Raw genomic sequence first — 26,544 nt, 5'->3', positions numbered from 1 at the left:
ACACAACGTCAGAGCATGAGGCACAGTCTCCCAGGAGAGATGGAGGCAGAGGAGGGGGAATGACAGGCCACGGGAGATGCTAGCACAGGCCTTTAGTGAGGGAGGGGCATTTTCACAGCCCAGCGCTGCTCATTCCCCATTATCCTGCACTACTGACTGACCAGACAAAGTAAATAACAGACTGGAAGGAGAGGAAACCCTGTCCTCTGCAGCCTGGACCCACCTTCCTCCTCCCTCTGCTCAGCAGAGAACTCTCCTCTCCCTCCCTCCTCTCTTCTCAGTGCACCCCAGCCTGGCCCCAGCTGCCCAGAGATACCAACAGGGTCTGCACACATGAGACATGACAGCATCCTCCCTCTGTTTTTCCCTTTTTTTTGGTAGCAAATCCAGCAAAGCCCAAAGCTCTTGCTCACACGCTGTTGTTTTTGCAAGTGATTTTATTTTAAAACCGGAACTCGAGTTCTCCATTTGTTTAACAAGTCCCCCTCCCATCCCCTTTCTTTTTTTAAATAAAATTAATTTATTCTACACAACAGTAAACTCTTCCAGACTCTTCCCTATTTACAAATTAACATTTTTTGCTTGCAGATCATCGCTTCCCCCTCATTTTCCTATCCTGTGCCACAGAAAGTGAGAAACAAAGCCAAAATCTGAAGGTCTGTAAGGCAGTGCTCCCATCCAGCCTTCTGGATCCCACCCTTGGGAAGAACCAGAGTGATGATGTCTCTGTCAGATCTGGAGATCTCCCCTCATCCACCATGTGTGTTAAACCATCAACCAAGAGCATCCAGCCTCTCCCTGCTCCTCTGAGCTGTGTGAGGAAGGAGAAATGCCCTCAACAGAGCAACCTGCTCCTGCTGCCCTCTGAAGGGACGTGTCTTTGGGGAGAAAGTGGCATGTGCTGCAGGAATGGGATCCACCAGGATGGTCTCACACATCCATGGCAGCTCTCACATCACAGGAGAAGCCTTGGAGACACTTCCCCTCTTCTCTTGGAGTCAAGCACTGGGGACATGCTGTGCTAGCTCAGGAAAGAAGGCACCTAATAAATAAAAATTTGGCCCAACCCAATTCCAGGCAAATTCAAGGGTTTTTTTTTTTTGAGGTTGTGGCTTGGCTTGTACATCTTTGAACTAAGTGATAACTTCTGGCAGCTAGTAGGGTCTGCTCTACCTGGAGACCTGTCCAAAGCCACCTGGCTCAGGTCCTGTGAGCACTGTCACTCCTGTCACTGTCACAGGAGCAGCCAGGAGTGCTGGTGCTGGGTAACACAACCTGTGTCAGCCAAACCAAGGGGAACATGCAAACACTTTGCAAGCAAAGCTGCCCTTCTGGAGGGTCTCCCACTCCCCATGAGGCACAAACCTGGCTTGTAAAACCATCCTCAGGGCTTCCATGACCTGTTGGAAAAGAATCAATGTAGTGTTTTTATTCCTGGGAGCCCAGCCAGGCAGGAATACCTGCTTTTACCTGCAAAGCAAAGCTGTCCCTCAGCTCTGGACACAGCCCCTGGTCTCTGCCTGACCCCCCAAAACATCCCAAATGACCAAAAACTGATGTAAAGAGGAGGTGGTGTCATGTATTCCAAGGTTTGCCTTGAGCAATGGAAAATATTGCCCAGCTGTGGCAGAGAGCAGGCAGAAGGCTGATGCCCTTGTGGAGAGCTTAGGTTTTGAAAAATCAAGGAAGAAAGGGAGGATGAGAGGGTTATCCAGGGATTCTCTGTCAGTACAGCAAGGAGAGAAAGGAAACAAAGGGACAGAAAAGGCAGGACAGCAGGACAACCCTTCCTTGAATGCAATTCATTAAGCTTTGGGCAAAAACCTTCTTCTGTCAGAGGGTAGGAAACACGTGCCCCAGAGGGAGCCCAAAAGCCAGCCCAGATAAACCCTCAGGCCCTCTCAGTGCTCCATGTGTGTGAGAAGAGTTTCTGCATGGACATCTGACACATTTCCATGCTCATCCCAACATGCCAGAGTCCCTTGGCAGCTGGTTTGCAGGGCGATGGTGCCACAAGGATGTTGGCCATGCTGGGCTCTGGCCCCAGAGGGGACATGCCAAGGTGCCTTGGCTGGAGGATGGAGCCTGGCACAGCTTCGGGTGCCATCCCACAATGGGCACAGCCAGGAGGAGCTGCAGGGAGCCCAGCTCAGCCCTGGGAAAGAAAGCTCTTGGTCCGGAGGGAAGGAGAAGAGGCTGCAAGCTCCAAAATGGCACTGACTCTGAATTTCAGCCTCCCACACTGCCAGCACTGCCCCAACCGCAGGGCTGGCACCAGGTCCAGCAGGGACATTGCCCAGCACTGGCACAGGGCATTGCCCAGCACTGGCACAGCTCCCAAAAGCAGCAGGGAGCGAGGAGCACGTCCCATCCCGGCTGGGTGGCTGGTGGTGGCAGGAGGAGGTGGCGAGGCCGGTGCAGGTGAGGGGCACAGCTGCCCCGCTGTCCCCCATGCCCGGGGGGCTCAGTAGAAGGAGTACTGGTTTTCCACGGCCCGGGTGCGGCTCCGGGCGCTGTCAGCCTCGTGGTAGTCCTCGGCACCGGCGGCAGAGGGCTCCGGCCGGCGCTCGGCGCTGTCGCTGCGGCTGCGGGGGCCCAGGGCACCCTCCAGGCGGTGGTAGGGTGCGGGGGCCGGGACAGCGGGGGCCACGGGCACCCCTCCCTCGGCGGGCGGCGGCACCGGCGGGCCCGGGGGGGCTGTGCTGCAGAAGTAGTGTGGAGGTGGCAGATCGACCCGGCAGCCCGGGGGCTGCGACACCAGGGGCGGCGGGGGGCCGGTGTCTGCAAGGGAAACACGAGCTTGACTCCCTCTGTGCTGCCTGCGGGCTCGGCCCCCTCCCTGTGGTACCTTCCCACACCCCCTCTCCATCCCTCACCCTGTTCTTGTCCAATTCTCCTTCCTGCTCTCTCCTAGCACAGCAGGATGCTCCGAGCCTGCAGACATCTCTGCTCCTGTCCTGCCCGAGCCAGGGCACTGTCACCCATAGGGATCACAGGGCACTGACACCCACAGGGTGTCACAGGGCACTGACACCCACAGGGGTGATGGGGCACTGACACCCACAGCCATGGGTCACAGGGCACTGTCACCCAGACTGGCACAGGGGTCACACCAACACAGTCCTGCTGCTGCATGAGCCACAATGCCTACCTTCACTGGGTGACACCCACCCTGCCACCCCTCCAGAGCCACACACATCAGCAGGGCGCTGCTTTAGGGAGGAAATCCCAGGGACCTGTCCCTTTTTTAGGGACAATCCCCCAGTCCCCAGCAGCCTGGCACCCACCTGGCTGCGGGCTCTGTGCCACCACGTAGCTGCGCAGGGTGATGTCGGCGGCGCCGCCCGACTCCAGCGGGATGGGGTGCGTGTGGAAGTGGCGCAGCATGTCGAAGATGGTCTGGAACCAGAGGTGCTGCACGTGGCACTGCCCGCTCTCGTTCAGCGACAGCCGCAGGTGCTGCAAGGGCAGGGGCATGGGGTGAGCTGGGGGTCTGACGGTGACACTCACCCTTGCAAGCTGCACCTCCATCAGCCAGGGGAGGTGTGCTCTGAACAGGATTGTTGTCGCAGACATCTTTTTATTAAAAATCCTTTCTTAGGATTTTTCCTTCTGAGAAGCTGAGAGGCCTCAGAAACAAAATGTAAACATTGATTATCTGCTGCTGTGGAATGCAACAGGTGGATCCGTGATTGGTCCGTGTGGATGTTTAGAATTAGTGACCAGTCACGGCAGAGCTGGCTCTCTCTCTCTGTCTGAGACACAGACCTTTGTTATGATTCCTTTCCTTTCTATTCTTAGCTTAGCCAGCCTTCTGAGATGAAACTTTTCTTTCTATTGTTTTTAGTATAGTTTTAATGTAATATATATATCAGAAAATAATAAATCAAGCCTTCTGAACGTGGAGTCAACATTCTCGTCTCTTCCCTCACCTGAAAACCCCTGTGGCCAGTGTCACAGATTGTTGTGTTTACTCTGCTGCAGGGTGTTTCCTGTAAAACCTCACTTTTACACCCAGTGTACCTCACTTTTACCTCACTGAAGCCCCAGGAGCAGTTTGACCCCTCCTGGATGAACACCATAAAGAAACACACAGAAGGGTGTCTGGGTATGACCAGGAGTGGCTGAAGCTCTGATCCCATGGTCACAGACAGCCTGGAGAAGCCTCTAGCCCACCTGAAGTACTTCTTGCAAGGTGACAAGAACAGGCAGCCTCTGCTAGAAAAGGGACCCAGCAAAAAACTGCTTGTGGTTGTTTTTTCATAGTGCATCAGTGTATTTCAGGGCATGGAACAGACAAGAAGAGGGCAGGGGAAGGTGTGGAAGGCTACACTGAGCCCCCATGGGTATTTATCCATATGCTCACATGACAGGCACTGATCCAGTTGGGAAAGTGTAGAAGGGGCTGGGCAGGATGCAGAGGGGTCTTGGGACACAAGGGCAGGTGCTCCTGAGGGATTCCCTGCTGGGGTGCAGCTCCCTGCAGAGCTGCTGCATTTGGGGTCACCCACAGAGCAAGAAGGAACCTGAGGTGCTGGGCAGGGCTGGCACTAACATGTTGGGGAAGGTGAAACAGGAAAGCCTTATCAATATGATTGTCTGGCAAAAGATTTTGAGAATAGGGAAACTATAAGCGAGATTGAAATGAAAGCAAGCTTTGAGATACCTCAGTTACTGAACAACTGGAAAACAATGGTGTGGCTGACTGAAGGTAATCCCCTTTTGATGGAACAACACCCTCTGCTTGCAGACAGGCCCAAGGGTCAGAGCAGACCCTGCCAGCTTGGCAGAAGGGGCCCAAAGAGGAGTTTTTAGGGTTTAAAATGTAACACAGTATGGTAATGTAGTGATTCCTATACGCTGTATGTAAATGCTGTAGGATTTGTATCTTGTACTGGATTGGTTAGTGAGAATCAGAATATTCAGCACAGAAGAAGATTTATTGTATTGTAACGGGAACCTCGCTCTCTTGCCTTTTCCTCTCTTATGCTTTTGCTCTCTTACCCTCTCATCCTCTCTACCCCTCTCTTCTCTGGGGCCTGCTCTGAGCTGTGGCTGGCAGCTCCCAGCAGGGCCCTGCACCCAGGCCCTTTGCAATGAACCGCAAATCCCAGCAGGGCCCTGCACCCAGGCCCTTTGCAATAAACCGCAAGTTCCACAACCTGGCTGCAGAGATCTCTGCTCTCCGTCTGTCCCGACTGTGCTCCCCCCGTTGCTCCTACACTGACATTTACAGAGAAGCAGAGCAGAGGGAGAAACAGAAGAGAGGGAGGAGAAGAGGCCAGGGAGGAGCAGAGGACAGGGAGGAGCAGAGGACACCCACCTTGGCTTTGCCCTGGAAGTTGAAGGTCAGCACGTACTCGCCCGGCCGTGTCTCGCTCTGCCGGATGACGAACAGCCCGTGGCTGCGGGCGCCCCCAAACAGCACCAGCTGGGCTGCCTTGATGCGGGACAGGGTCCCGTGGAACCAGGGGAAGTCAGACAGGTTGATCTCAGCCTCGGCCTCGCTGTCCTCCCCTGCCCACAGGGACAGCAGGTTTTTAGGGAGCGCCTGAACATCACCCTCCCATCTCCTCTCCCTCTGTGCACCTCCAGAGTGAGGTGGGTGCTGCATCCTACATCCCACCTGAGTGAGATGGGTGCTGCATCCTGCATCCCAGTACCTGTGAGGTGCCCACCAGCAGTGGGGGAGGATTCCAGCGTCTGCAGGAAGTTTTCCAGTGGGACGTGGGTGAGGAGCTCCCCCAGGGAGTCCCTGCCCCGGCCAGGGGGCACAGGGACAGAGGTGGCCATGGCAGCGTTGTGAGAGCTGGGCAGGGCACATCTGTCTGGTGGCCTGGGTGCCTCTGGAAGGGAGATTGCATGGGATGAGTGCGTGGCTCAGCATCACCCAGCATCACTGGGCAAAGATGAGGGTTGTCCTGCTTTGCAGGCAACTGTGCTGGATACTCCTGGATCTTAGAGACACCTGAGGGTTAGGTTATGGCTCTGAGGGAGTCCCAGACCTTCCCAGATGTAGTTCCTTACCATCATTCAGGAACTCGCAGCTGGACGAGGTTGTCCTGCCTGGCAGACAGGGTCCCTGTGCACAGGACACCAGCTCAATGTCGTCCCCACTGTCCCTGGAGGAGAGCACAGACAGAGACACACATGTGGCACCTCCACTCACTGGCACGGAATGGGGATTTGGCCAAACAAAATTCCAGTGTGATCCAAGAGCACATCCTATTGCCCCTGAATTCCTCCCGAGGGGTTGCACCAAGAGCACTGAGAAGCAGAGCAGCCACCAAACATGACTTTTTGGGGGTGAGAAACCAGCGTGGGAAGGATGAAACCCTTGAAAGCCCACACTGTTGGTCATGTTGGTCGGTTCCAGCTGCAGGATTGTGCTGCAGGATTTTGTGGGTTTGGAAGGAAAGCTGTTACCTTGACTCTCAGTGCTTTGCACCCACACACCTTCCCACCCGAGGGCGCTTTCACTTTCACCCTCTGCAAAGGGAATTACCCACCCACAGGAATTCCATCCCTATAAGACATAAACCACTAAGTCAGGACAGGCCTGGAGCAAGACAGCAAGTGGGAATAGAGCCAGGGAGCCACTCAGAACATCCCTGTTGCCAGCCCTCCCCGTGCACTTCAGCACCCTTCTTGCACAAGCATCCGACTTGCTCCACATCCTATTTTTATCCCAGCCACCAGCAAGAGTCCAGAGCTGCCCACAGCACTCAGCAGCTCTTGCTTCACACACAGGGCCACGTGGGCACAGGCAGCAGGGGAAGCTGCTGAATTATTTAGTGGCCAGCGAGTGAATCAGCCATTGGGAGTCATTCAGCTGCAGCCAGTTAAAAACAAGAAGGGAGGAAGGAAACCAAAACCAACAGAGCTCTGCAGAAAAGCCGTGTCTGGGCACTCAGGAGGCAGCTCCAGCACGCAGCCCTTGGCAGGAGCATCGGGAGCTGATTGAGAATTCGCTCTTGGCGCCCGGCGTGTGTGGCGGTGTATTAAACAGCTCGTTATTATTTGCTCTGCAGTTCATTATTATTTGCTTTACAGTCACGTCCAGGGGCCAGAGCGGGCTGGTGCTGGGTGCTAAGCAAACAGAGAGGGCTGGGAGGCTGCCAGGGGCACAGCCAGGGCCAGAGCCAGGGGCTGGCACAGGGACATCGGTGGCTCCTGCGGTGGCTTGAGGGCAGCACGGCCGTGGTGCTCAGATCCAGCTGGAAAACCAGCATTGAAACAAGCAGTGAGGGAAAAAAGGCCTTCTCACAGCCTCACATCAGCAGCCCAGCCTCAGCAGTGCTTCTCGAGTAAGAGAATCACAGAATGGTTTGGGTTGGAAGGGAATTTAAAGCTCATCTCGTCCCACCCCCCTGCCATGGGTAGGGACACCTTCCACTAGCCCAGGTTGCTCCAAGACCTGTCCAACCTGGCCTTGGATACTGCCAGGGATGGGGCAGCCTCAGCTGCTCTGGGCAATCCATGCCAATTAATTACAGATTTCAGGAAACAGCAAAAGGAGCAAAGACCTGGAGTGCACCAATGCATCCTCCTGTGAGATGCAGCCTCCATGGTGACCAAATGCCTCCCTCTAGCAGGAGGGGGCAAAGGCAGTCTGGAGGGAGCAGGAGCCTCTCCAAGCCTCTGTTCCACATCTGAGTGATGTTTTCACTACTACAAGTTTTGGTTGTTCCAAAACTGTGCCAAGAAAGGCAGTGCCAGGGTTTCCCCAAGGCTGGGCCTGTCTGAGCCAGCAGCACCAGGCACACAAACCTCCCTGACACAACTTGCTGCATGTGCTGGTGAAACAGCAGATGAGAAGTTTTGGCTGAGTTATGACTCCAATGACAACACTGATGCCACTGTGATAGAAATACAAATAACTCAATTAAACCAGCAGAATTTTAAATATATCATGGATGCTAAGCTGGAAAAAACCCATGGAAATAGCTCAAATATGGTATAAAATCTTCAGAAGGTGGGTGTTACGAGCTTCCTGCTTTGAGGCTGTGTTTCCAGGTCACCTGCCTCTGCCAGGCTGAGGGAACATGGGGCAGAGAAGGGTGAACAAGTGGCCTGTGCTCTGCACCCCTGGCAGACACAAGCTGCTAACTCTGCCTCCAGACCTCTGCTGCTGTGAGCTGGGCACTTCCTGTGACAAGCCAAGCAGCAAAAATTGCATCTGGGTAACAGCCCATGCTCAGGCAGCAGAGCCCAGCCCCACAGAGCCCCTCCCCAGCAATCCTTACCCAGGGTCGATGCAGTCCTGGATATCAGCCACCCACGAGTGCTTCTGCAGGGAGTCGATGGTCTCCAGGATGTACTCGGCCCCATTCTCCACCTGCAGGCCAGGTGGGATGGAGTCAGCTGTGCCAGGCTGCTGCCCACACCCCGAGGCAAAACACAGCCCAGAGCCCAGCCAGAGCCATGAACAGCACCTCAGCTCAGCAGCAGAGGATGTTCCACCCCATCCCAGCACAGGGGTGACCCAGAGGATCAGCATCCCCTCCTTCCCAGCACAGGAGTGACCCAGAGGATCAGTGTCCCACCCAGCACACAGGTGACCCACAGGATCAGTGTCCCACCCCAGGACAGGAGTGCTGAGGGCTGACTCATAAAAATGCATCCAATCTGACTCCTGACCAAATCTAGCACTCAGAGGAAAACCCCACTGCACCACTATCAGCAAATACAAGTTTTTTACAAGGTTTTTACAGCCTCCAAGGAAAAAACACACCTGGCTGGCAGCATCAGGGTACGTGGCACTGTGCCCAAGCACAGACAGCGTCCCTCACTCCTGGGGCACCTCTGTGTCCCCCCAGAACTAGCTCTGCACAGCTGTAGCAGAAGCCACACTGCTCTCTGCCCCAAAACCCTGCCAGACCCCAAGAGTTTTAAACCTCTCCTACATTATCTCTTCTGCCCGCTGGTCCATGAGGCTTCTGATTGCAACAGAGTGGGAGAGAAACCCACTTTCACAGGGAAAAAAATAATAAATAAAAATTAGGACACAAAAGAGCCTCCAAACTGTCCAGCCCAAAGGAGCTGTGCCATTCTGGGGCTGGGCAGAACCAGAAGCTCCACATCAGTGGACTCAGATGCCATGGGATGCTCTGTGCCTCTGGCAGCTTTCCCTGCATCCCTCATGGAGCCTTAAACATTGTGTTCCCGAGGTGGCAGAGCAGCCCTGACTCTGGGAGAGTGTCACATTGCCAGCTGAGACAACCTCCAAGCAAATTCAATTAATCACAAACAACTGAATCACCACCCTGAAAATAAGCAGGGAGGGCAGGAAGCAGAGCCCTGGCTGGGGCTGAGCAGTGACCTGGACCCTGTCCTGAGCAGAGGTGGAGGGGAATAGCAAAGATCCCCTTCCCCAGTTTGTTTAACTTAAGAAAGGATCTTCTCAGGCTTTTTGAGGGCAAGGCATGAAGCTGACGTGGGAGATGGGGCTGCTCACTCATGCAGAGCATGACAGCAAGCAAAGCACGTGCAGGGCTTGGGTATTTTGCAAGCACCTGCTTGTGCAATGGAAAAAACTGCATGTGCTGGGTGTCTGACGGGCTCTGGGGACACACTGGCTGCTCATTTTTAGGCAATCTGGCAGGAACTATTTCAGTATGGACTCCCCAAGCAAGGCAGGGGCTTTTCCAGCCATAGTAACATCCCTAAATGAGGCAGGGGCTTTTCCACCCATCATAACCTGGGTGTTGTGTGTGAAGGTTGAGATTGGGCTCCACATCACACAGAAAGGGAAACCACAGCACCCAGCTTGCCCACCTAACCTGCTAAACTGAGGGTGCTTCACCCCCTCTGCAAATCCAGCCAGCAAAGGGGGAATGGGAGAGCAAAAAGATGTCCCAGCAAGAAGGAGCCAGGCAGAAAATGAACCACAAATAATGGATGTGAGAAAAGGGGAGCAGCATCCTGTGCCAGCAGCTGGGAGGGGAGAGCAAAGCCTGGCTGGGGGGCTCCATGCTGTGCTTGCTGGCTCTGCTCACTCAAAGGATCAATTGTGATCAATTCCCCCGGGCAGGGTGAGAGCCAGGACAGGGCAGGAGCAGGAGGTACCTGGCAGAGCAGGTATTTTCCAGCTGGCAGGGTTTGGAGCATTCCAGAAGTGCATTAAAGGAATGGCTGGAGCAGTCACCAAACTGTTAGCAGTGGGAGAGGGGAGACCATGTCTGACTTCAGAATATGGGAAGAGGGCAAGCACAGAATTTTCCTGCAGCAGCCAGAGAAACCATCCCTCACAGGCACCCAGGAGGCTGAAACCTCCTAGAAGGGATCTGTCATGACCAAGCCCATCTGCTCACGCTCGTGACAGCTCCAGGGATAGGGAGAAGCAGTGGCACCTCCTGGGTGTTGAACACGCTTTGGACACTGATGTGACACATTTGAGGTGGGGCTTGTAAGGACATCTAGAAAATGTGACAAGAACGTGATGAGCCATGTTCCAAGAGCAGAGATCAATGGCTGATGGGTTGTCAATGGCCAGTGGTCAAAGCTGAGGGATGTGCTCCTGCCCATCAAAGGCTCTCTGTGTGTGCTCCTCAGTGATGAGCACAAAAGAATGTGAAGATACCTGATCAATTCATGGATGACATCACACTGAAAATGTGTTGGAGGACCAGGCAAGAATTCAAAGGGACTTGTCAAAGGTGAAGTGGAAGAAGAAGCTGAAACCAGCCTTGAGCTCAAGGACAGGGTGAGCCCTGGGCTCAGAGTGATCGCTGTGGGGAACCACGGCCTGGGAGCAGTTCTGCAGAAACCATCCCAGAGTTACACCAGCCCACAGGCTGCTTGTGAGTCAACATCATCATCATCATGGCGTGAGGAAAGCACTGCATCAGCTTGGGCTGGACAGAGAGGAAGAAGAAAGGAGAAGCAATCCTTCCCATCTGCTCTGGGCCACAGCCTCATGTACACTTTGGGGCGTTCTATCTCCAGAGCCTGCAGGGAAAGCAAGAAGGAGCTTGGGCTGGTCAGTCTGGAGAATAGGAGACACTCGAGGCTGGCCTCTGAGGCACAGAAAACAACAGCTGAATGAGCCTCTGTGCCCATGGTGGGCACTGACCATTGCTGAGGCTGAACAGCAAGAAGCCCTTGGAGAGGGAAGGTGCCAGGAGAAGTTGTGTGACCTTGACAAGGAGCTGGATTTGATGGAAAGAAATTTGTCCTGGGAATGTGTGCTGGGGCCAGGTGGATTTCAAGGCTTGGGAGCTCTCACAAAGCCAGGCTCAATTTTCCCTCTCTTTTCCTTTCATAGTTTTCTAAGCTCTCAAGCAGGTTCATTCAGCTGGGATGCCTCTCTGTTCTGCATTGCCACACACTCTGGGGAATAGCATCAGGGAGAGAGGTGCTTGTTTAGAAGAGGTGGAACACAGAAATGCTCAAAATCTAATGGTCCATCACTGTCATGGTGTCCAAGACCCTGCAAAATTCAGCCCTGCCATGACAGGCTGTTGTCTTCCAGCAAAGCAGGAGACAGCATTGAGCTAATTATTTGCATGATATGGAAAATTCTGAAGAAAGAGACTTTCACTCTCTGCTCATGCCCCCAGACTCATGTGTGGTTGATCCCCAGGGTCTCATTTGCCCCACAGAATCACTAAGGCTGGAAGAGACCTCCAAAACCATCAAGTACAACCTTTGATCAGATGCAACCTCATCAACCAGACCACAGCACGAAGGGCCATCACAGTGTGTCAATGAAACAGCCACCACATGTCACCGATCCGGGACAGCAGCAGCCACAAAACCACAAGCAGCTGCAGCAAGGAGCATTTTCCCTTGCAGGTTGTCTCAGATCATTGATTTAACCCATCTCCTGGTGACACAGAGAAGCCAAACCCCATGGTGAAAGCCAAACTTGATCCCAAAACACCCTGGTGTCAGCTGGAGCAGGCAGGGATCCTCAGGGGAGCATTTGTGCTGTTGGCATCTCAGCTCTGAAAGCCAAGGCAACAATCCCTTTGGGGTCTGAGCCTCCTGCACTGCAGGGTGCAGGTGCAGAGGGGGTTCCTGTAGGGATCCACGCCCTGCTCTCACCTTTAGGACAAAGGTGTTGTCTTTGTCAGGCATCTCCAGGGGCATGGTGGTGCGCACCTCGATGATGGCCGACAGCGGGATGCTCACCTTGGGTTTGGAAGCCTGAGAAAAGGAAAAAAAAAAAAAAAGCAAAGAAAATAAATGAAAAGAAATCAATGAATTAAAAAAAAAAAAAAAAGTCACTCAATTGAATCAAACTGTCCCTGGGGACAATGCAGCAGGGCTCTCAGAGGCAAGATCAGCTCAGCCTGTGTGGTTATTACAGAGGGGGAATAAACAGCATTGATTTCCCTCCTGTGCCTGATAACTCTGAGCTCTGTGAATTAAACCAAGAGGAGGCCCAGTGGAAGACAAGGGAGGTGCTTTTAACTGCCAAACCACCCTTCTTGCTTCAGCGCAGGCTGATGTGCCAGCTCTGCCAACACCACTTAATTTCTCTCCATTTTCAACCCTCTCCCGATGGAGAGAGCTGTGCTATCTGATGGGGGATGCTTCCCATGCAGAAAGCAGCCCCGTTTCTCCAGCACAGGAGCAGCATTTCAACCAGGCAGCTACAACACAGCAGCCTCAGCCATGCAGGGAATTTTAATTACATTAAAATCAAGAAAAATGAATTTCCCCCAGGGCCCCTGGCACCCGCTGGAGCCTCGGTGGGGAGGCAAGACCCGGTGCCTCCCACTCCGAGTGTTTGCTGAGCAACAAATTCCCCAGATATTTGTTTTAATTATAACAAATCCCCACAAAGGAGCTCGTGGAGCTGCTCTCCAGGGCTGGTCCCCTCCAGGGCTCTGGGATTTGGAGCACTGCAGCTGCAGGAAGCAGAGATGAGATTTAGTCACCAGGACCTGCGCCTGGTGCCTTGGATGCAGCGGGTGGGATGAGGCCAGCAAGGAGCTCCAGGCTGCAAGTTACCAATAACGGGCTCAGTTCCCATTTTTATTGGGAAATAAAAATAAATAAATCCAAGACAGAACAGAAACTGCTTTTTCCCTTGCAGGATGTTTCGTTTCTGCCAGCCCCAGAGCCCCAGTGCTGCCTGCAGACACGTCTCAGCCGTGCAAGGCTCTGCCCATCCCTGGGGAATTTTTCCATCTCGGTGTTTGCACAGCAGAAGGTCAGAAAGGAAGCAGCAGCTGCTTTGAAAGGAAAGGAAACAAGGTGATAATTCACCCCTGAGCCAGAGAAGGGTCTTAGAATCACAGGATGGTTTGGGTTGGAAGGGACCGTAAAGATCATCTCATTCCAACCCTCTCCTCTCCAGGAGGGTTCTTCCCTTTAAAGGTTTACAGACATGGCCATAGTTTTTGTAGGGTCTGTGTAAAAACAAAGCTGTGGGCTGCTGAAGCAAAAAGCAGTTTTCTTCCAGCTGTGCCAGACTGGTGCCACTTTTACATTTGCCAGATGGAAAGCAAGATGGGATGAGAGGAGAAAGCTGTAAACCAAAGTGGGGTGTGATTATAACAGAAGAGCAGACAATGTTCATAAAAGTTGCCATAAAATAATTTCAAAATTGATTTTTAGAGGCAAATCAAGATACACTAAAAAAGGAATCTCTCTATGAGTTCTCTCTTAAATGTTTTAAGAGCAGCAGTTGCTCCATTTTAACTCAAGTTTATTTTCTCTTTGGTGCAGCTGACACACCAGGCTTCATCAGATCCTCTATCCACAGAATGGGTTGGAAGGAATCCTTTTCCACCCCCTGCCATGGGCAGGACACCTTCCACTAGCCCAGGTTGCTCCAAGCCCCATCCAACCTTGCCTTGGGCACAGCTGGGGCAGCCACAGCTTCTCTGGGCACCCTGTGCCAGAGCCTCCCCACCCTCACAGGGAACAATTTCTCCCAAATGTCCCACCTATCCCTACTCTCTTTCAATTTAAAGCCATTTCCCCTTGTCCTGTCACTCCATGCTTTGTTAGATGTCCCTCTCCAGCTCTCCCACAGGCTCCCTAGTGGGTACCATGGACATTGGGGTTGTTTCCTTCCAGCCAGACCCCATTCCTGGGCTGAGGAAGGCGCCAGTCCAGCCCAGAGCAATGCCCACCATCCGTACCCATGCTGAGCTGCTCTCCAGAGAGATGCATTTGAGTTCAAACTCATGTTTTATATTTTCTCAAAAGGTGAGAGGCACAGACCAACACCAAGAGTGCAAGGTTCATTTTGGCCTGCAGGTTGGATGGGTTTCAAGCACATTTTCCAATCCATTTGCACCTCAGCCACACAGCACCAGCTCTCCCTCTGGACCAGAGCTGGACTTCAGCCCAGCTCAGCAGTGGAAACAAAAAAAAGCCCCAAAAGCAAAGCCCAACTGCTGCTTGAATTTCTCATAAAAACAACAATGGACAGAAGTCAGGGCTTACCTTTGGAGGGACATAAAACTCCAGGAGGAACCTCTCCCCTTCCACCTTCACCGCTTTGCGCAGCAGGAGGCGGCACTTCTGCCACTGCGAGCTGCCCACACAGTTCGTGTCATCGGCCACCATGTAGCGCAGCGTCCCCTCCCTCTGGATGTCCACCAGCTCCACCTTGGACGAGGGCACCTTGGACAGGCGCAGTTTGTGTGTCCATTTCTCCCGAGGGTCCCCAGGCTCCTTGCCCCCGGCCGGCCACGGCTCCCTCTCGGCTCTGCGCCCGCCCAGGGCGGCCTCGGCGCCCGGCTCCGGAGAGGATTTGCGGTGCCACATCTCCTTCATGCCATCCACCACGCACAGGCTCATGTTCCTCAGGGAGAAACCTTTCTTGAACTTGGGCTTGGCAGCAGCGTGGATGGAGACGTCCTCCGAGCTGCGGGACTGCCCGTAGGAGGAGACTTTGTGAGCCTGCACCTGCTGGGCCGGGGTCAGGTAGCGGCTGGCGCCCAGAGGGGCGTCCATGCTGTCCAGAGACTCCGTGGAGGTCTCCTCCTTCCTGGGGGTGACCTCCCGCCCGTAGGGGACGTGGCAGTTCTGCAGCCCCACGAAGGGCACGATGTTGTACTTGGTGGGCGAGTCAGACACGAACACCCTGCTGACCTCCAGGCTGAAGATGTCCAGGAAGTTGGCGGTGAAGTGGTGGGAGAAGGAGGTCTCTGCCCCAGGGGTGTCGTAGTGGGGGTTCTCCTTCAGGAACTGGCAGAACTTCTGGGCGAAGTCCACGGCGGCTGCCTGGGCATGCAGCTTGCAGAACTCCCTCCAGTCGGGGAGCGGGGAGGAGGGCTCCTGGCACAGGGCATCGCCGTTCATGGCTGCCCCATTCCACCTGCCGGCGGGCTGGGAATGAGGACATGGACTGAGTGTGGTGTGGACAGGGACACAGACTGGCCCCCAAAAACAGGGACATGGACAACCCAGCCTATCCCCCAAAAACAGGGACATGGACACAGACTGTTCCCCAAAAACACAGACATGGACACAGACTGTCCCCCAAAAACAGGGACATGACATCCCATCCTGTTCCCAAAAACAGGGACATGGACATAGACTGTCCCCCAAAAACAGGGATACGGACAACCCACCCTGTCCCCCCAAAACAGGGACACGGCCAACCCAGCCTTTTCACCAAAAACATGGACATGGACAACCCAGCCTATCCTCCAAAACAAGGACACAGACAACCAGCCCTGCCCTCCCAACTAGGGACATGGACAATCCATCCTGTCCCCCCAAAACAGGGACACGGCCAACCCAGCCTGTTCCCCAAAAACAGAGACATGGATATCCCATCCTGTCCCCCAAAACAAGGACACGGACAACCCGCCCTGCCCTCCCAACTAGGGACATGGACAATCCATCCTGTCCCCCCAAAACAGGGACACAGACAACCCAGCCTGCCCTCCCAACCAGGGACATGGACAACCCACTCTGTCTTCCCTCAAATGGGGACACAAACAACCCACCCTGCACCCCCAAACAAGGGCATGGACATGGACAACAACCCTGACCCCAAAATGGAGGTCACCCCTTGCCATGATGCCAGAGCTGATCTGCAGCTCCAATGCAAAGGAAAATGCTGTGGGAAAGTGTCTGTGTGTCGCTCTCTCTCCGTCTCATCCACTAGGAAAGAATCTTGGCGCTGGCAGCAGCCATAAATTGTACTTATTTCACGATTATGACCATGCAAAAGCATTATTGATTTCTCATGAAACCGCTAAGGAGTCCCCAAGTGTTTGCCTGCAGGATTCCTCTCACTCCGTGTCTGCCTGGCCATGGCACAGCTCTCCACAGGGGGAGGGAGCACTGGGAGTCCTGGAAGCATCCACCCAGGGCAGCACCCTCCCCTCTGCACCCCACAGCTGGTCCTTCTCTTTCTCTCCAGTCTCTATTTCTGCCCTCATCCTTTGCCACATCAATTTTGGGATTTTGCTCTCCCTGCTGAGCATCAGCTGACAGAGAAGCCAGGACAGGTTCTCAGCAGAGGCCCATGAGTAGGTGGGGTGCAGGGGGAAAAGGAACAGAAGCCAGAGCCAGGAGCACACCAGAAGTTGACAGGAGCTGCAGAGCAGACCTGGGAGCCCTTGGGAAAAGCATCACTTTGCCCAAACCCCACACTGGTCCTTCTCCCAGTGGCTGTGAGACTGTGTACAGTCCAGGTTGGTGCTCATATTGCACTTCCCAAATCTCTACCTGACTCTGGGCAGCATGAGCAGCCTTCCCTGAGGGACCCCAGCAGTGACTGCATCTCCAAAATCACCTCCTAGTGCCAAAACTGCTCATGGCTGCTGGTGCTGGTGGGCCTTGGCTGGGGCACTGCTGAGCCCATGACCCCAAACATCTGGTCCCTGTGTCCAGACACCTTCCTTCCTTCACTCCAAGGGCAGCAGTTTGGCAAATCCATCTCAGCTGCTCAAACACTGGGTGCCTGTGGGATCCAGTTCTGGAAGGGCAGGACAGTTCCCCCGGGTTTTGCTGTTCTCCATCACAGAGCAGCCCTTTCCCTGGATTTTGCTGCTCTCCATTCACAGAGCAGCCCTTTCCCTGGATTTTGCTGTTCTCCATTCACAGAGCAGCCCTTTCCCTGGATTTTGCTACTCCCCATTCACACAGCAGCCCTTTCCCTGGATTTTGCTGTTCTCCATTGACAGAGCAGCCCTTTCCCTGGGTTTTGCTGCTCTCCATTCACACAGCAGCCCTTTCCCTGGATTTTGCTGCTCCCCATTCACACAGCAGCCCTTTCCCTGGATTTTGCTGCTCTCCATTCACAGAGCAGCCCTTTCCCTGGATTTTGCTGTTCTCCATTGACAGTGCAGCCCTTTCCCTGGGTTTTGCTGCTCTCCATTCACAGAGTAGCCCTTTTGCTGGCGAGGGATTACTCCTGCTAATAAATCACGCGCCGGATCCCGCCACAGCTTACACGGCCAGTAATTAATTACTGCTCTGACGAACGGCACCAGCCACGGATCAGGGCGGGCACTGGGGACTGGCATAACCCACTCCTTATCCTCCAGACCCCAGGCAGGGCTGAGCCCTGAAGGCTGGGATTCAGAGCAGCAGCTGTGGCCAGGAGCTGGTTGCCATATCCCCAGCACATCCCTATGGAGATGAGTTCTCTGGGAACACCTCCATCCCAGAAAAGGGCTCTCAACCCCCCCCCAAACACTGAGAAATCCACACAGGCAACAAAATCCCACCAGAAACATGATACATGTGGCATTTCCTCACTGTTAAGGCAGGGATGCTGCTCAGTGCCCTGGCTGTGCCAAGGAGGTGCTGAGGACAGGCTACACATGGGCCTGCACTGGCTCCTCACATCCCACAACACCAGCAGAGCTCCAGCTCCTGCAGAAATCCCTGGCAAAGCTCTCCCCAGCATCACAGGGATTTCCCGGAGACCTGAGCAGGGAGCCATGCCAGCTGGGAAAAAACCCATCCCTGCAGTTTAGGAGCAGCCTCTGAATTTCCCCGAGAGACATCAGCACAGCAGCAGAAAATGCAAAGCTGTTTGTTACCCGCCCAGCAAATGAAATTCCTAATTATCCATCCATCACCAAGCAGAGGATTTAAAGACTCTGCCCTTTGAATTGAAAATTCACAACCCCAGCTCTGCCATGGCCCAGGAGCTGCCGTGGCACCAAGCCATGGGCCAGGAGTATTTGGGCTCAGGGAGAAAAGGGAGATGAAAAGGAATCTCCTGCTGCCAATCCAAGCAGTCAGAGCCAGAGCAAGGGAGAGGGTGCAAAGGGAAAAGAGCAGGAAGGGGCTTGTGGGGGAAAGGGAAAGCCCCTTGGTGATGGGTTTATTTGCATCTGCTGGTTTCCCCCCCATGAATTTGGGTGAAAACACAGTTCCCTATCCCTGTCTCCAGGAGGGACTGGTGCTCAAGGCCTGCCTGTCTGAAACCAAGGGACAGCAAGCTAACAGACTCTGAGGGGTTAAGGGGAAAAAAAAAAGAATAAAAAAAAAAAGGCACTTCAAAAAAGATAAAGCCCCAAACAAAAAGCCTCAAGGAGATCCAGGCATGGCAGCCGGGCTCCGGCTCGGAGACGCGCACGCAGAGGCATCACAACATCTTCCTTTCATCTGCACGGGGATGACAGACTTTAAAAGGCCAATTTATAAAAATGAAGCCTAGAGGAGAGACATCTGGCAGGTCTGAGGAGGCGGCGGCGGGGATTACTAACCCTGTGTCACATATCCAGGATATCCAACCCCCCTGCCCGGAGCACAGCCAGGATCCAACAGTACAGGCTGGGACTCTGTGGGGTGGTTTAAGGGCAGCCCCAGAGCCATCCCTGCCCCTGATTCACCTGATTTCTGCAGGAAGCAGGCTCCCAATTATCTGTGTAGATTTACCTTTAATCTGGATGCCTGCACTCCCCTCCATACCAACAGCTCTGCCCCACTTCTTGAAATAACTTATCATGCCACAGACAGCATCCCCGGGCAGAGCGGTGGAAGCGGAGACCAAAATAAGCTCACGATGAAAATAAGCAGCAAATCTGCAATCGCTTTTTGGAAAGGGCCATCCCCTGCCAGCCCAGCTTCCTGAGGGCTGCAGCACACTCCAGCACCTTTCTAAAGAGCCAGATCCCTCTGGAAGTACCCTCAGCCCACTCCAGAACTGCCTCAGGGGCCATAGCATTAAGTCCCTGAGTCCCTGGCCTGGGTGACACAAGAGGACAGAAAAATAAATATATAAAATGGGGTGGTTTGTTGTCATGAAGAAGCCATGGAGTGGCAACCACAGCATCAGGCTGGTGACAAGCACCTAACCCACCTGCAAACTCCTCCAGGGCAGAGCTGTGCCTGCTGCCCCTGTCATTGGGAAACTGAGTCAAAACTTAAGAAGATAAAAATAAGGAACTTCTGGGGTTTGGCAAGTGGAAACCCAGGCTGGGATGACAGGTGAGAGCCAGCTGCTGGCAGTGATTTGGGTCTCCTCTCCCACCAAGGTGTGCTGAGGCATCCCCTGCTCTGGGGTGGGCACATAGAATACTCTGGAAGTGGAAGCAAAGCTACTGACCTCAAGAAGAAATGAAATTTAAGCTGTCAGCAGAAGCGCAGGAGACCATAAAAAAACAACTCCCCGGTGAAGCAGGAGTCAGGGAGCAACAACAAAGCCACTGGGATTTGCTGAACCAGAGGCGTGGGGAGGAACCAGCATCTAATGAGGTGTTAATAACCCGAATGCGCAACGCCGGTCATGGGATGGCCAGCACAGCCTGCCCAGCACGGCTGGCTCTGATGGCTTTATTTAAGGAAACAACCCTAATAAAGAGATGTTTCCCTTCCTCCCAGAGCGGCACAGCCAGGCTGGGACAAAGTGATCCGAAACTGAGAGGGGGAAAAGCACGGTCTGCCGTGAGCAGCGACCTGAATCCATCCATCCCTCCACTTCCAAGCTGAATCCCTCCATCCATCCCTCCACCTCCAGCCGTGCGGGGAAACCGCCAGACAGCAACGGGAAAGGAAAAGGCAGCTCAGGAGGCAAAGCCTGGCTCCAGGACAAGGAGATGCCAGCCCAGCCCCGGCTGTCCCGCTCCTGCTCGGTTTCCAGCAAGATCGATGCCACTCAAAGCCCCAGCTGGTCACGGCGATCCCGCGGGAATGTCATGAGGAAACCCAGGCACCTGCTGCCCCAGAAAAGCGCCTGACCTAAGCGTGCCGTGCCAGAGGAGATCCCCGAGTCACGAGCAGGGCGCAGAGCAAGGCGATACCCCCGGCCCCCCCGGGGATGCTGCTGGCAGCGGCTCCGACACACGGGCAGCTCCTGGAGCCTGCCTGCACAAAGCCCAGGCACTGCCTGCCCTGGGCACACGGGACAAAAAGGGTCGTTTCTTGCCCGTTTTCTCTTTTCAAGATGTGTCCTATCAGCATCTCCACCCCAAAACCTTGTCCTGGGGAAGGGGAGAGCAGGGCAGAGCGAGCAGGCTCAGACTGATGGCAGGATATCACACCAAGGGGATACCCTTATGTCCAAGAGGAGGAAAGGTTCATTTCTTGTCCATTTTCTCTTTTGAAGATGTGTCCCATCAGCATCTCCACCCCAAAACCTCATCCTGGGGAAGGGGACAGTGGGGCAGAATGAGCAGGCTCAGATTTCACAGTATCACACAGAGCTGTGGGGAAACCCTTATGTGCAAGAAGAGGAAAGGTTCATTTCTTGCCCATTTTCTCTTTTCAAGATGTGTCCCATCAGCACCTGCACCCCAAAACCTTGTCCTGGCCACCCAGCACTACTGAGTGCTTTGGGGCATCCTTTTTGAGAGCTGGGCTGGCCAGTGGGGACCCCTCACTGGGCAGAAAGAAAGGCTCAAGGAGCCTTTTCACTCCAGAAAAATCTTTTTTCTGGGGTGAAGGATGAGGGATGCCAGGAGCTGATCTCCCCCCATTCCACTGCTGAGACCAAGTGACCTCCTCCCTTTGTCACCTCAAGGACCCTCCCCAGCCCTCGAGACCCAGCAGAGCTTTAATGGCATGCAGAGGCTGAGCTGAGAAAGAAAACCACAGGGGACAAAAGCAGAAGTCACCTTTTGCTTTCACACCCCTCTGGACCCCTGACCACAGCCCTGGTGTGGGAGAACTGATTTCTCTCCATGCTCCTCAGTACTCCATGCACTATTTATACTATTGTGATCTTAAATCAGACTGCCTGTCTGAACCAGATAGAAATGGAAACATTCCTTGTTCCTCTCATTTACTGGCCATCCCACTAAAATATTAATTGAACAGCATCTTGGCCTTAAATTTTATAGTCAAACCACCTGCCTTGAACCAATCCTTCAGCAGGAGCAGGCTTTAACTCCCTGCTCAGATGCACTTCAGGGTCCACCTGTCATCTGCAGCTTAGAAAAGATTTTTCTGGGATGAAAAGGCTCCTTGTGCCTTTTCTGCTGCCCAGCCAGCTCTCAGAAAGGATGCCCCAAAGCACTCAGTAGTGCTGGGTGGCCAGGACAAGGTTTTGGGGTGGAGGTGCTGATGTGACACCTCTTCAAAAGAAAAAATGGGCAAGAAATGAACCTTTCCTCCACACATAAGGGTGTCCCCACAGCTCTGTGTGATATCCTGATTCCAGCCCCACAGGAACCAATGCTCCTGGAAATGAGCAGATGGGCCCATGAGAGCCCCCAATAAAACCTGAGATTTTCTCCATCTCCCACTACTCTGACCATACCACAGGGTTGTTCCTCTCCCTCCCCTCCAAAATCCCCCGCAGTGGATGTTGTACTTCCTGTGCTGACAGCTGCTGGAAAATAAAGACAAGTTCATAGATAAGATCCACTGGATCTTAGATAATCTTTTCTCTGAGTAATTCCATCCAGCTTGCATTGAGCCACTCTGCCAGCCCACTCAGGGGCTGGAGCATCACCCAGGCCAACCAATCTGGGTCCCCAGGGTGCAGAGACAATGATCAGCAAAGCTTTGGTGCATCATGAATGCAGCTTAGTGCTTGGAGGCTGTGTGTGGGAATAAAGCAGAGACACCCCCTCAATGCCCCAAAGGAAAAGCTATTGGAAAAAGGAAATAAATGAAAATCCCAGAGCTTTGGGTGAAGGAGGTCAGAGGCTGTTGTCCATTCCCCCCTCAGTCGGGTGCCACCTCACGTGCCTGTCTCCAGCCAGAGAGCTTCCCACAGAAAACCACCCAGTCCAAAGTCTATTTTTAACCACCACAATAGCAGAGCCTCCCCCGAGGAGCAGCACAAGCCCTGTCCCAACCAAGCAATCTCACATTTCCCTCGCTAAGCCTCGATTTCCTTCCGCCTCTCAGCCCACAACAAAACCCTTCTCCTCCTCCTCCTCTCGCCTTCCCATCCTCAGAAAACTATTTGCACATCCCTCCATGCCCCTGCAGGCTGGTGTGCTGTGGGTGCAGAGTGTCCTGCACACCTGTTACACATTAACCACTGACCTGGCACCTGTGGGCAGACCCTTCCTGCACTCAGAAATGCCAAATTGGAGCGGCAGGTTCACCTGCTCAGCCCCCTCCCCTGGATGCACCCCAAAACTCTGGGGATTTACAGAAAAAGCCCTGCAACATCAACCCAGCTGCACTTCCCAAAGTGAGTGCAAACTCTTTAAAAGAGATCATTCTTACCCTGGGGATTGCTGTGCCATGGAGGAGCTCTTTGGGGGTTTTTGGGGAGAGAGCTGAGTGGGTGCTCAACAAAGCAAATCCTGATGGATACAGCACTGTCATAACTGGGGATCCCCCACCATTAGGTCAGAGAAACCCCTTAGATTGTTTTTCAATTACAGCACATAATAAACATGAGATAAAGTTACACAGTTCTGTAGGAAATTTTCTTATTATGTTTTTTTTTATGTTGCAGATCCAATTCCCCACACGCATCACTGTCTCATACCCGCCTGCAAACAGCCTTAAACTGCTGCCTAATGCTATCTGAGCTGGGGAAATTCAATTCTACCCAGCGCCTCACCCAGGACTGCTACAATCACTGCTAATTGCTTAAGTGGTGTATTAAGCAAAATAAAAATTCCAGTGGGCTTTGAACTCCCCCCCTCCTCATCCAGATGATGCCAAAACACCCTGTTACAGCTGCCAGCCCTGGCTGGAGAGCCAACCTCAAATATCCTTCTTCTCTTCACTGTGCAGGGATGCTCCTGGGCAGACAGAGCTTCGTACCCAGCACGGCCATGACCACACCAGAGGGATCCACAGGCAGTGTTTGACTTTGCCACCCCTCTTGCCAGGGTTCTGGGGTGCCATTGCAGCCCCAGGGTCCAAATGCTGCCAGGAGCCAGTGAAGCAGGGCACAAACATCTGCCCAGTGGGACCCTGGGGTGGATGCTCTCACACTGTCCTCTCCTGTCCCCCCACCTGTGGGTGTGGATGGAATATGGGGCTTCTGTCAAGTCTCATCCCAAATTCAAACCCTGCACGAGAGCAAGCAGATTCTCCAAGCCCTTCTGGTTTTCCCTTTAGCAAAAATCAGGTGTGGGATGCAGTTTTAGGCATGTTCTCTCCTCCTCTCCACCATGATGGAGCCAGCTGGAATTGAATTTCTGGGAGCACCCAGGTTCCCTCTGCCTGCACAAGGATGGGGATCACTGAGCCAGGGACAAGTCCCCAATCCTATGCCAGCACCCCACTGGCATCCACGGGCAGGGAAAGCAGCTGAGGTCAAGTGAGGGCAGCCCCAGGCAGGAGGGGAGTGATGCAAGAACCTCAGGGCTGGACGGACTGCCCTGGGGCATCCCAGGCAGCCTGAGTCAGCAGGACCAGCAGATGGGCAACCATCATCTGGTTCCTCTGCTTCTGCTGGGAAGAAGAGAAGGAGGAAGAGGAAAGGCATCAGCCAGCAACATCCTCATGCTGAAGAGATGGGTGTTCTGCCTCCAAGGAGGAAGGGCAAAAGGAGGCTGGACAGGACCTCGCTGCCATGAGGGTGCTCACAGTCCAGGAGAAGAGGGGACAGACCTCAGATCAGCCAGAAGAGGTGGCCCTGCAGTCAAACAGCCACTGCAGCCCTGAACCAACTGAGGAATGAGGGGATTTTAACCCCAAAGCCTTGACCAGGCAGAGCTGACTCACCCTCCTCGATGGTACAGGGTCACTGAGCTGGGTGAGACACCAGGCAGGGCTGGCAAACCTGTGTGCTCCCCAAGCTGCAGCAGAGAGGATTATGCAGCCTTTTAAAGGAAACACTCAGCCCTGAGCTCCTGCGTTGCAGTGATGGTGAGACACTGGGAAATACCACAGAAGAACACAGAGAGAAGGTCCAAGGGCACTTGCCATCCCATCTGAGCAGATCTCCTGGCAGCACACACCCACCTGTCTGTACAAATGTGCCCTCCCCCAGGGAAGGGGGGCTGAGCAGTTCAGAACTGCCTGTGTGCTTTAGGGGGATGATTCCTATTTAGAAAGGCATCCCCAGAAATCCATGGTCCTTCTCCACTCTCCCAACAAACCAAACCAAAAATCCTCATGGAGGGCAGTTCTGAGTAATCATAGAATTGTTTAGTTTGGAAAAGACATGCAAGATCACCCAGTCCAACCATTCCCCCATGTCCCCTAGTGCCACATCCACACCTTGGCTAAATCCTCCAGGGATGGTGACTACACCACTGCCCTGGGCAGCCTGACAACCCTTTCAGCAGAGATTTTTCCTAATATCCAACTAAACCTCCCCTGGCATAACTTGAGGCCATTTCCTCTTGTCTAGTCAGCTGTACCTGGCTACAATTTCCTTTCAGGCAGTTGTAGAAAGAGAGAAGTTCCCTCCTGAGCCTCCTTTCCTCCAGGCTGAGCTCCCCCAGCTGCTCCTCATGCACTCAAAGCCACAGGAGCAGGGTCTGTGGGGGTTTTGGGCAAGGTGCAGGGGGGGACAGGGAGGTTTTACCTCCTTTCCCGTTCCAGTTCACAAGATCCCCGAAGCACTGGCAGCGTGGCTCTTGCAGGTCAAACACATAACTCCAACCGATCAATTTCCACACTGGAAGGAAGTACCAGAGCGACTGGGAGAGAGGGAGGGACCTGGAAGGCAAAGGTTTAGGCTGTCAATGCCTGGAGCCACAGCAATATCCCCAGGCACATCTCACCTCCCCCAGGCCACAGTCCAGCAGGGCTCGGGCCTGACTTCACCAAAAGCAGAAACAAGCAGGAGGGCCGGGCAGAAAGTCCCTGAAGCCTCTCAAGGGCCTTCCCGCGGTGCTGCCCACAGAGCAGGGCTGGCTGGAGGCAGCAGCCGCCCCTCGCTGTGCCCGCGGCGATGCAGGGCTGAGCCCCCCTCCGGAGCCCCCGCACCCCTCACGCAACGCCAGGCACACAATACAGACTGAAAATAAGGGAGCATCCGTGCGGGGGGCTGCGTGTTGTGTGTGTCCCCCTTCGGGTCTGCCATCCCCAAACCCCGGGGGAAAACAACCCATGGCTGCAGCCCCAGGGAAAACCCCATCCCCAGAGCAGCCCCCAGGGCCGGGGGAGCCCAAACCAAGGCAGCAGCCCCATCCCTGGAGCAGCCCTCAAAGCCGGGTGAACCCAAGCCAAGGCTGCAGCCCCTCTCCCACGGGGCAGCCCCCATCCCCTGAGCAGCCTCCAGGGCCGGGGGCAGCCCCCACGGCCGGAGGAGCCCAAACCAAGGCTGCAGCCCCCATCCCCGGAGCAGCCCTCGGGCCGGGAGCAGCCCCCATTCCCGGGGGAGCCCCAGCCAAGGCTGCAGCCCCCCTCCCCAGAGCAGCCCCCAGGGCCGGGAGCAGCCCCACTCGCCTGGAGCAGCCCCCAGGGTCGGAAGCAGCCCCCATCCCCGGAGCAGCCCCTATCCCCGGCGGAGCCCCAGCCAAGGCTGCAGTCCCGCTCCCCCGGGCCGAGCCGGGTCTGCCCCATCACCGCCCCCCGCCCCCGCGGGCCCGGGGCCGCCCCGATGCTCACCGGGGAGCGGGGCTGGCCCGGCCCCGCCGTGCGAGGGGAGGGGGCGGCTCGGGGACCCTCCCGAACGCTCCGCGCCGCAGCGGCGGGGGGCGGGAGCCTCCCCCGGCCGGGGGAGCCGCTGCTGAACGGGGGAGCGGGGGGGAAGAACCGCGAATAAATCCCCGCCTAAATCCCCGCCCGCCGCTGCGGTGCCGGTACCGGTGTCGGTACCGGAGGATGCGCTCACCCGGCCCCGCTCGCTGCTCGGTTCGCGGCACGGCTCGGCTCGGCTCGGCTCGGCTCCGGCCGGCCCGGCCGCCCCCCGCCCCGCCGGCAGCGCCGCCCCCCGCACCGCCCCCGCCGCCTTAAAGGGCCCCGCCCGGCCCGCCGCCCCCGCCCGGCGCTGCGCGAGGGGACCCCGGGGACACCGAGACACCCCGGCCAATGAGCGGACACCGGGGACACCGAGACACCGCTGCCAAATGAGGGGACACCGGGGACACCGAGACGCCCCTGTCCCTCTATGGGACACCGGGGACACCGAGACACCCCCGGCCAGCGATGGGACCGCGGGGACACCGAGACACCCCGCCCCGCACGGGCTGGCCTGGGGCCGTGCCTGTGAGAGCGCCCCGGATAACACGGGGCACCCCAAATCCTCAGGAAAAGCCCTTAATCCTCGGACGGGCTCCCCAGCCCTCCTGGGAGCACTGC

At 55.0% G+C, this 26,544-nt stretch overlaps 1 protein-coding gene across 3 annotated transcripts; it reads right to left on the bottom strand.

The window, feature by feature from the left end:
* Positions 1-419: 419 nt before the first annotated feature.
* Positions 420-26,172, bottom strand: SH2B2 (SH2B adaptor protein 2). 3 transcript variants are annotated; one of them, XM_064729397.1, is made up of 10 exons: positions 26,078-26,172; positions 24,824-24,957; positions 14,407-15,294; positions 12,049-12,150; positions 8,247-8,338; positions 6,028-6,122; positions 5,664-5,846; positions 5,324-5,517; positions 3,288-3,459; positions 420-2,781 (listed from the first exon to the last, which is right to left on the bottom strand). In XM_064729397.1, the coding sequence occupies exons 3-10, from the start codon at positions 15,265-15,267 to the stop codon at positions 2,465-2,467; spliced, it is 2,016 nt and encodes a 671-aa protein (XP_064585467.1). In that variant the 5' UTR covers positions 15,268-15,294; positions 24,824-24,957; positions 26,078-26,172; the 3' UTR covers positions 420-2,464. The 3 variants fall into 3 exon arrangements, with proteins under 3 accessions (XP_064585467.1, XP_064585468.1, XP_064585469.1); XM_064729398.1 differs by lacking the exon at positions 26,078-26,172 and adding an exon at positions 25,852-25,983; XM_064729399.1 differs by lacking the exons at positions 24,824-24,957; positions 26,078-26,172 and adding an exon at positions 24,657-24,786.
* Positions 26,173-26,544: the final 372 nt, after the last annotated feature.

Source organism: Zonotrichia leucophrys, chromosome 19 (assembly GCF_028769735.1).
Source record: "Zonotrichia leucophrys gambelii isolate GWCS_2022_RI chromosome 19, RI_Zleu_2.0, whole genome shotgun sequence".
NCBI lineage: Eukaryota > Metazoa > Chordata > Aves > Passeriformes > Passerellidae > Zonotrichia > Zonotrichia leucophrys.
This window is presented reverse-complemented; position numbering and strand designations above follow the sequence as displayed.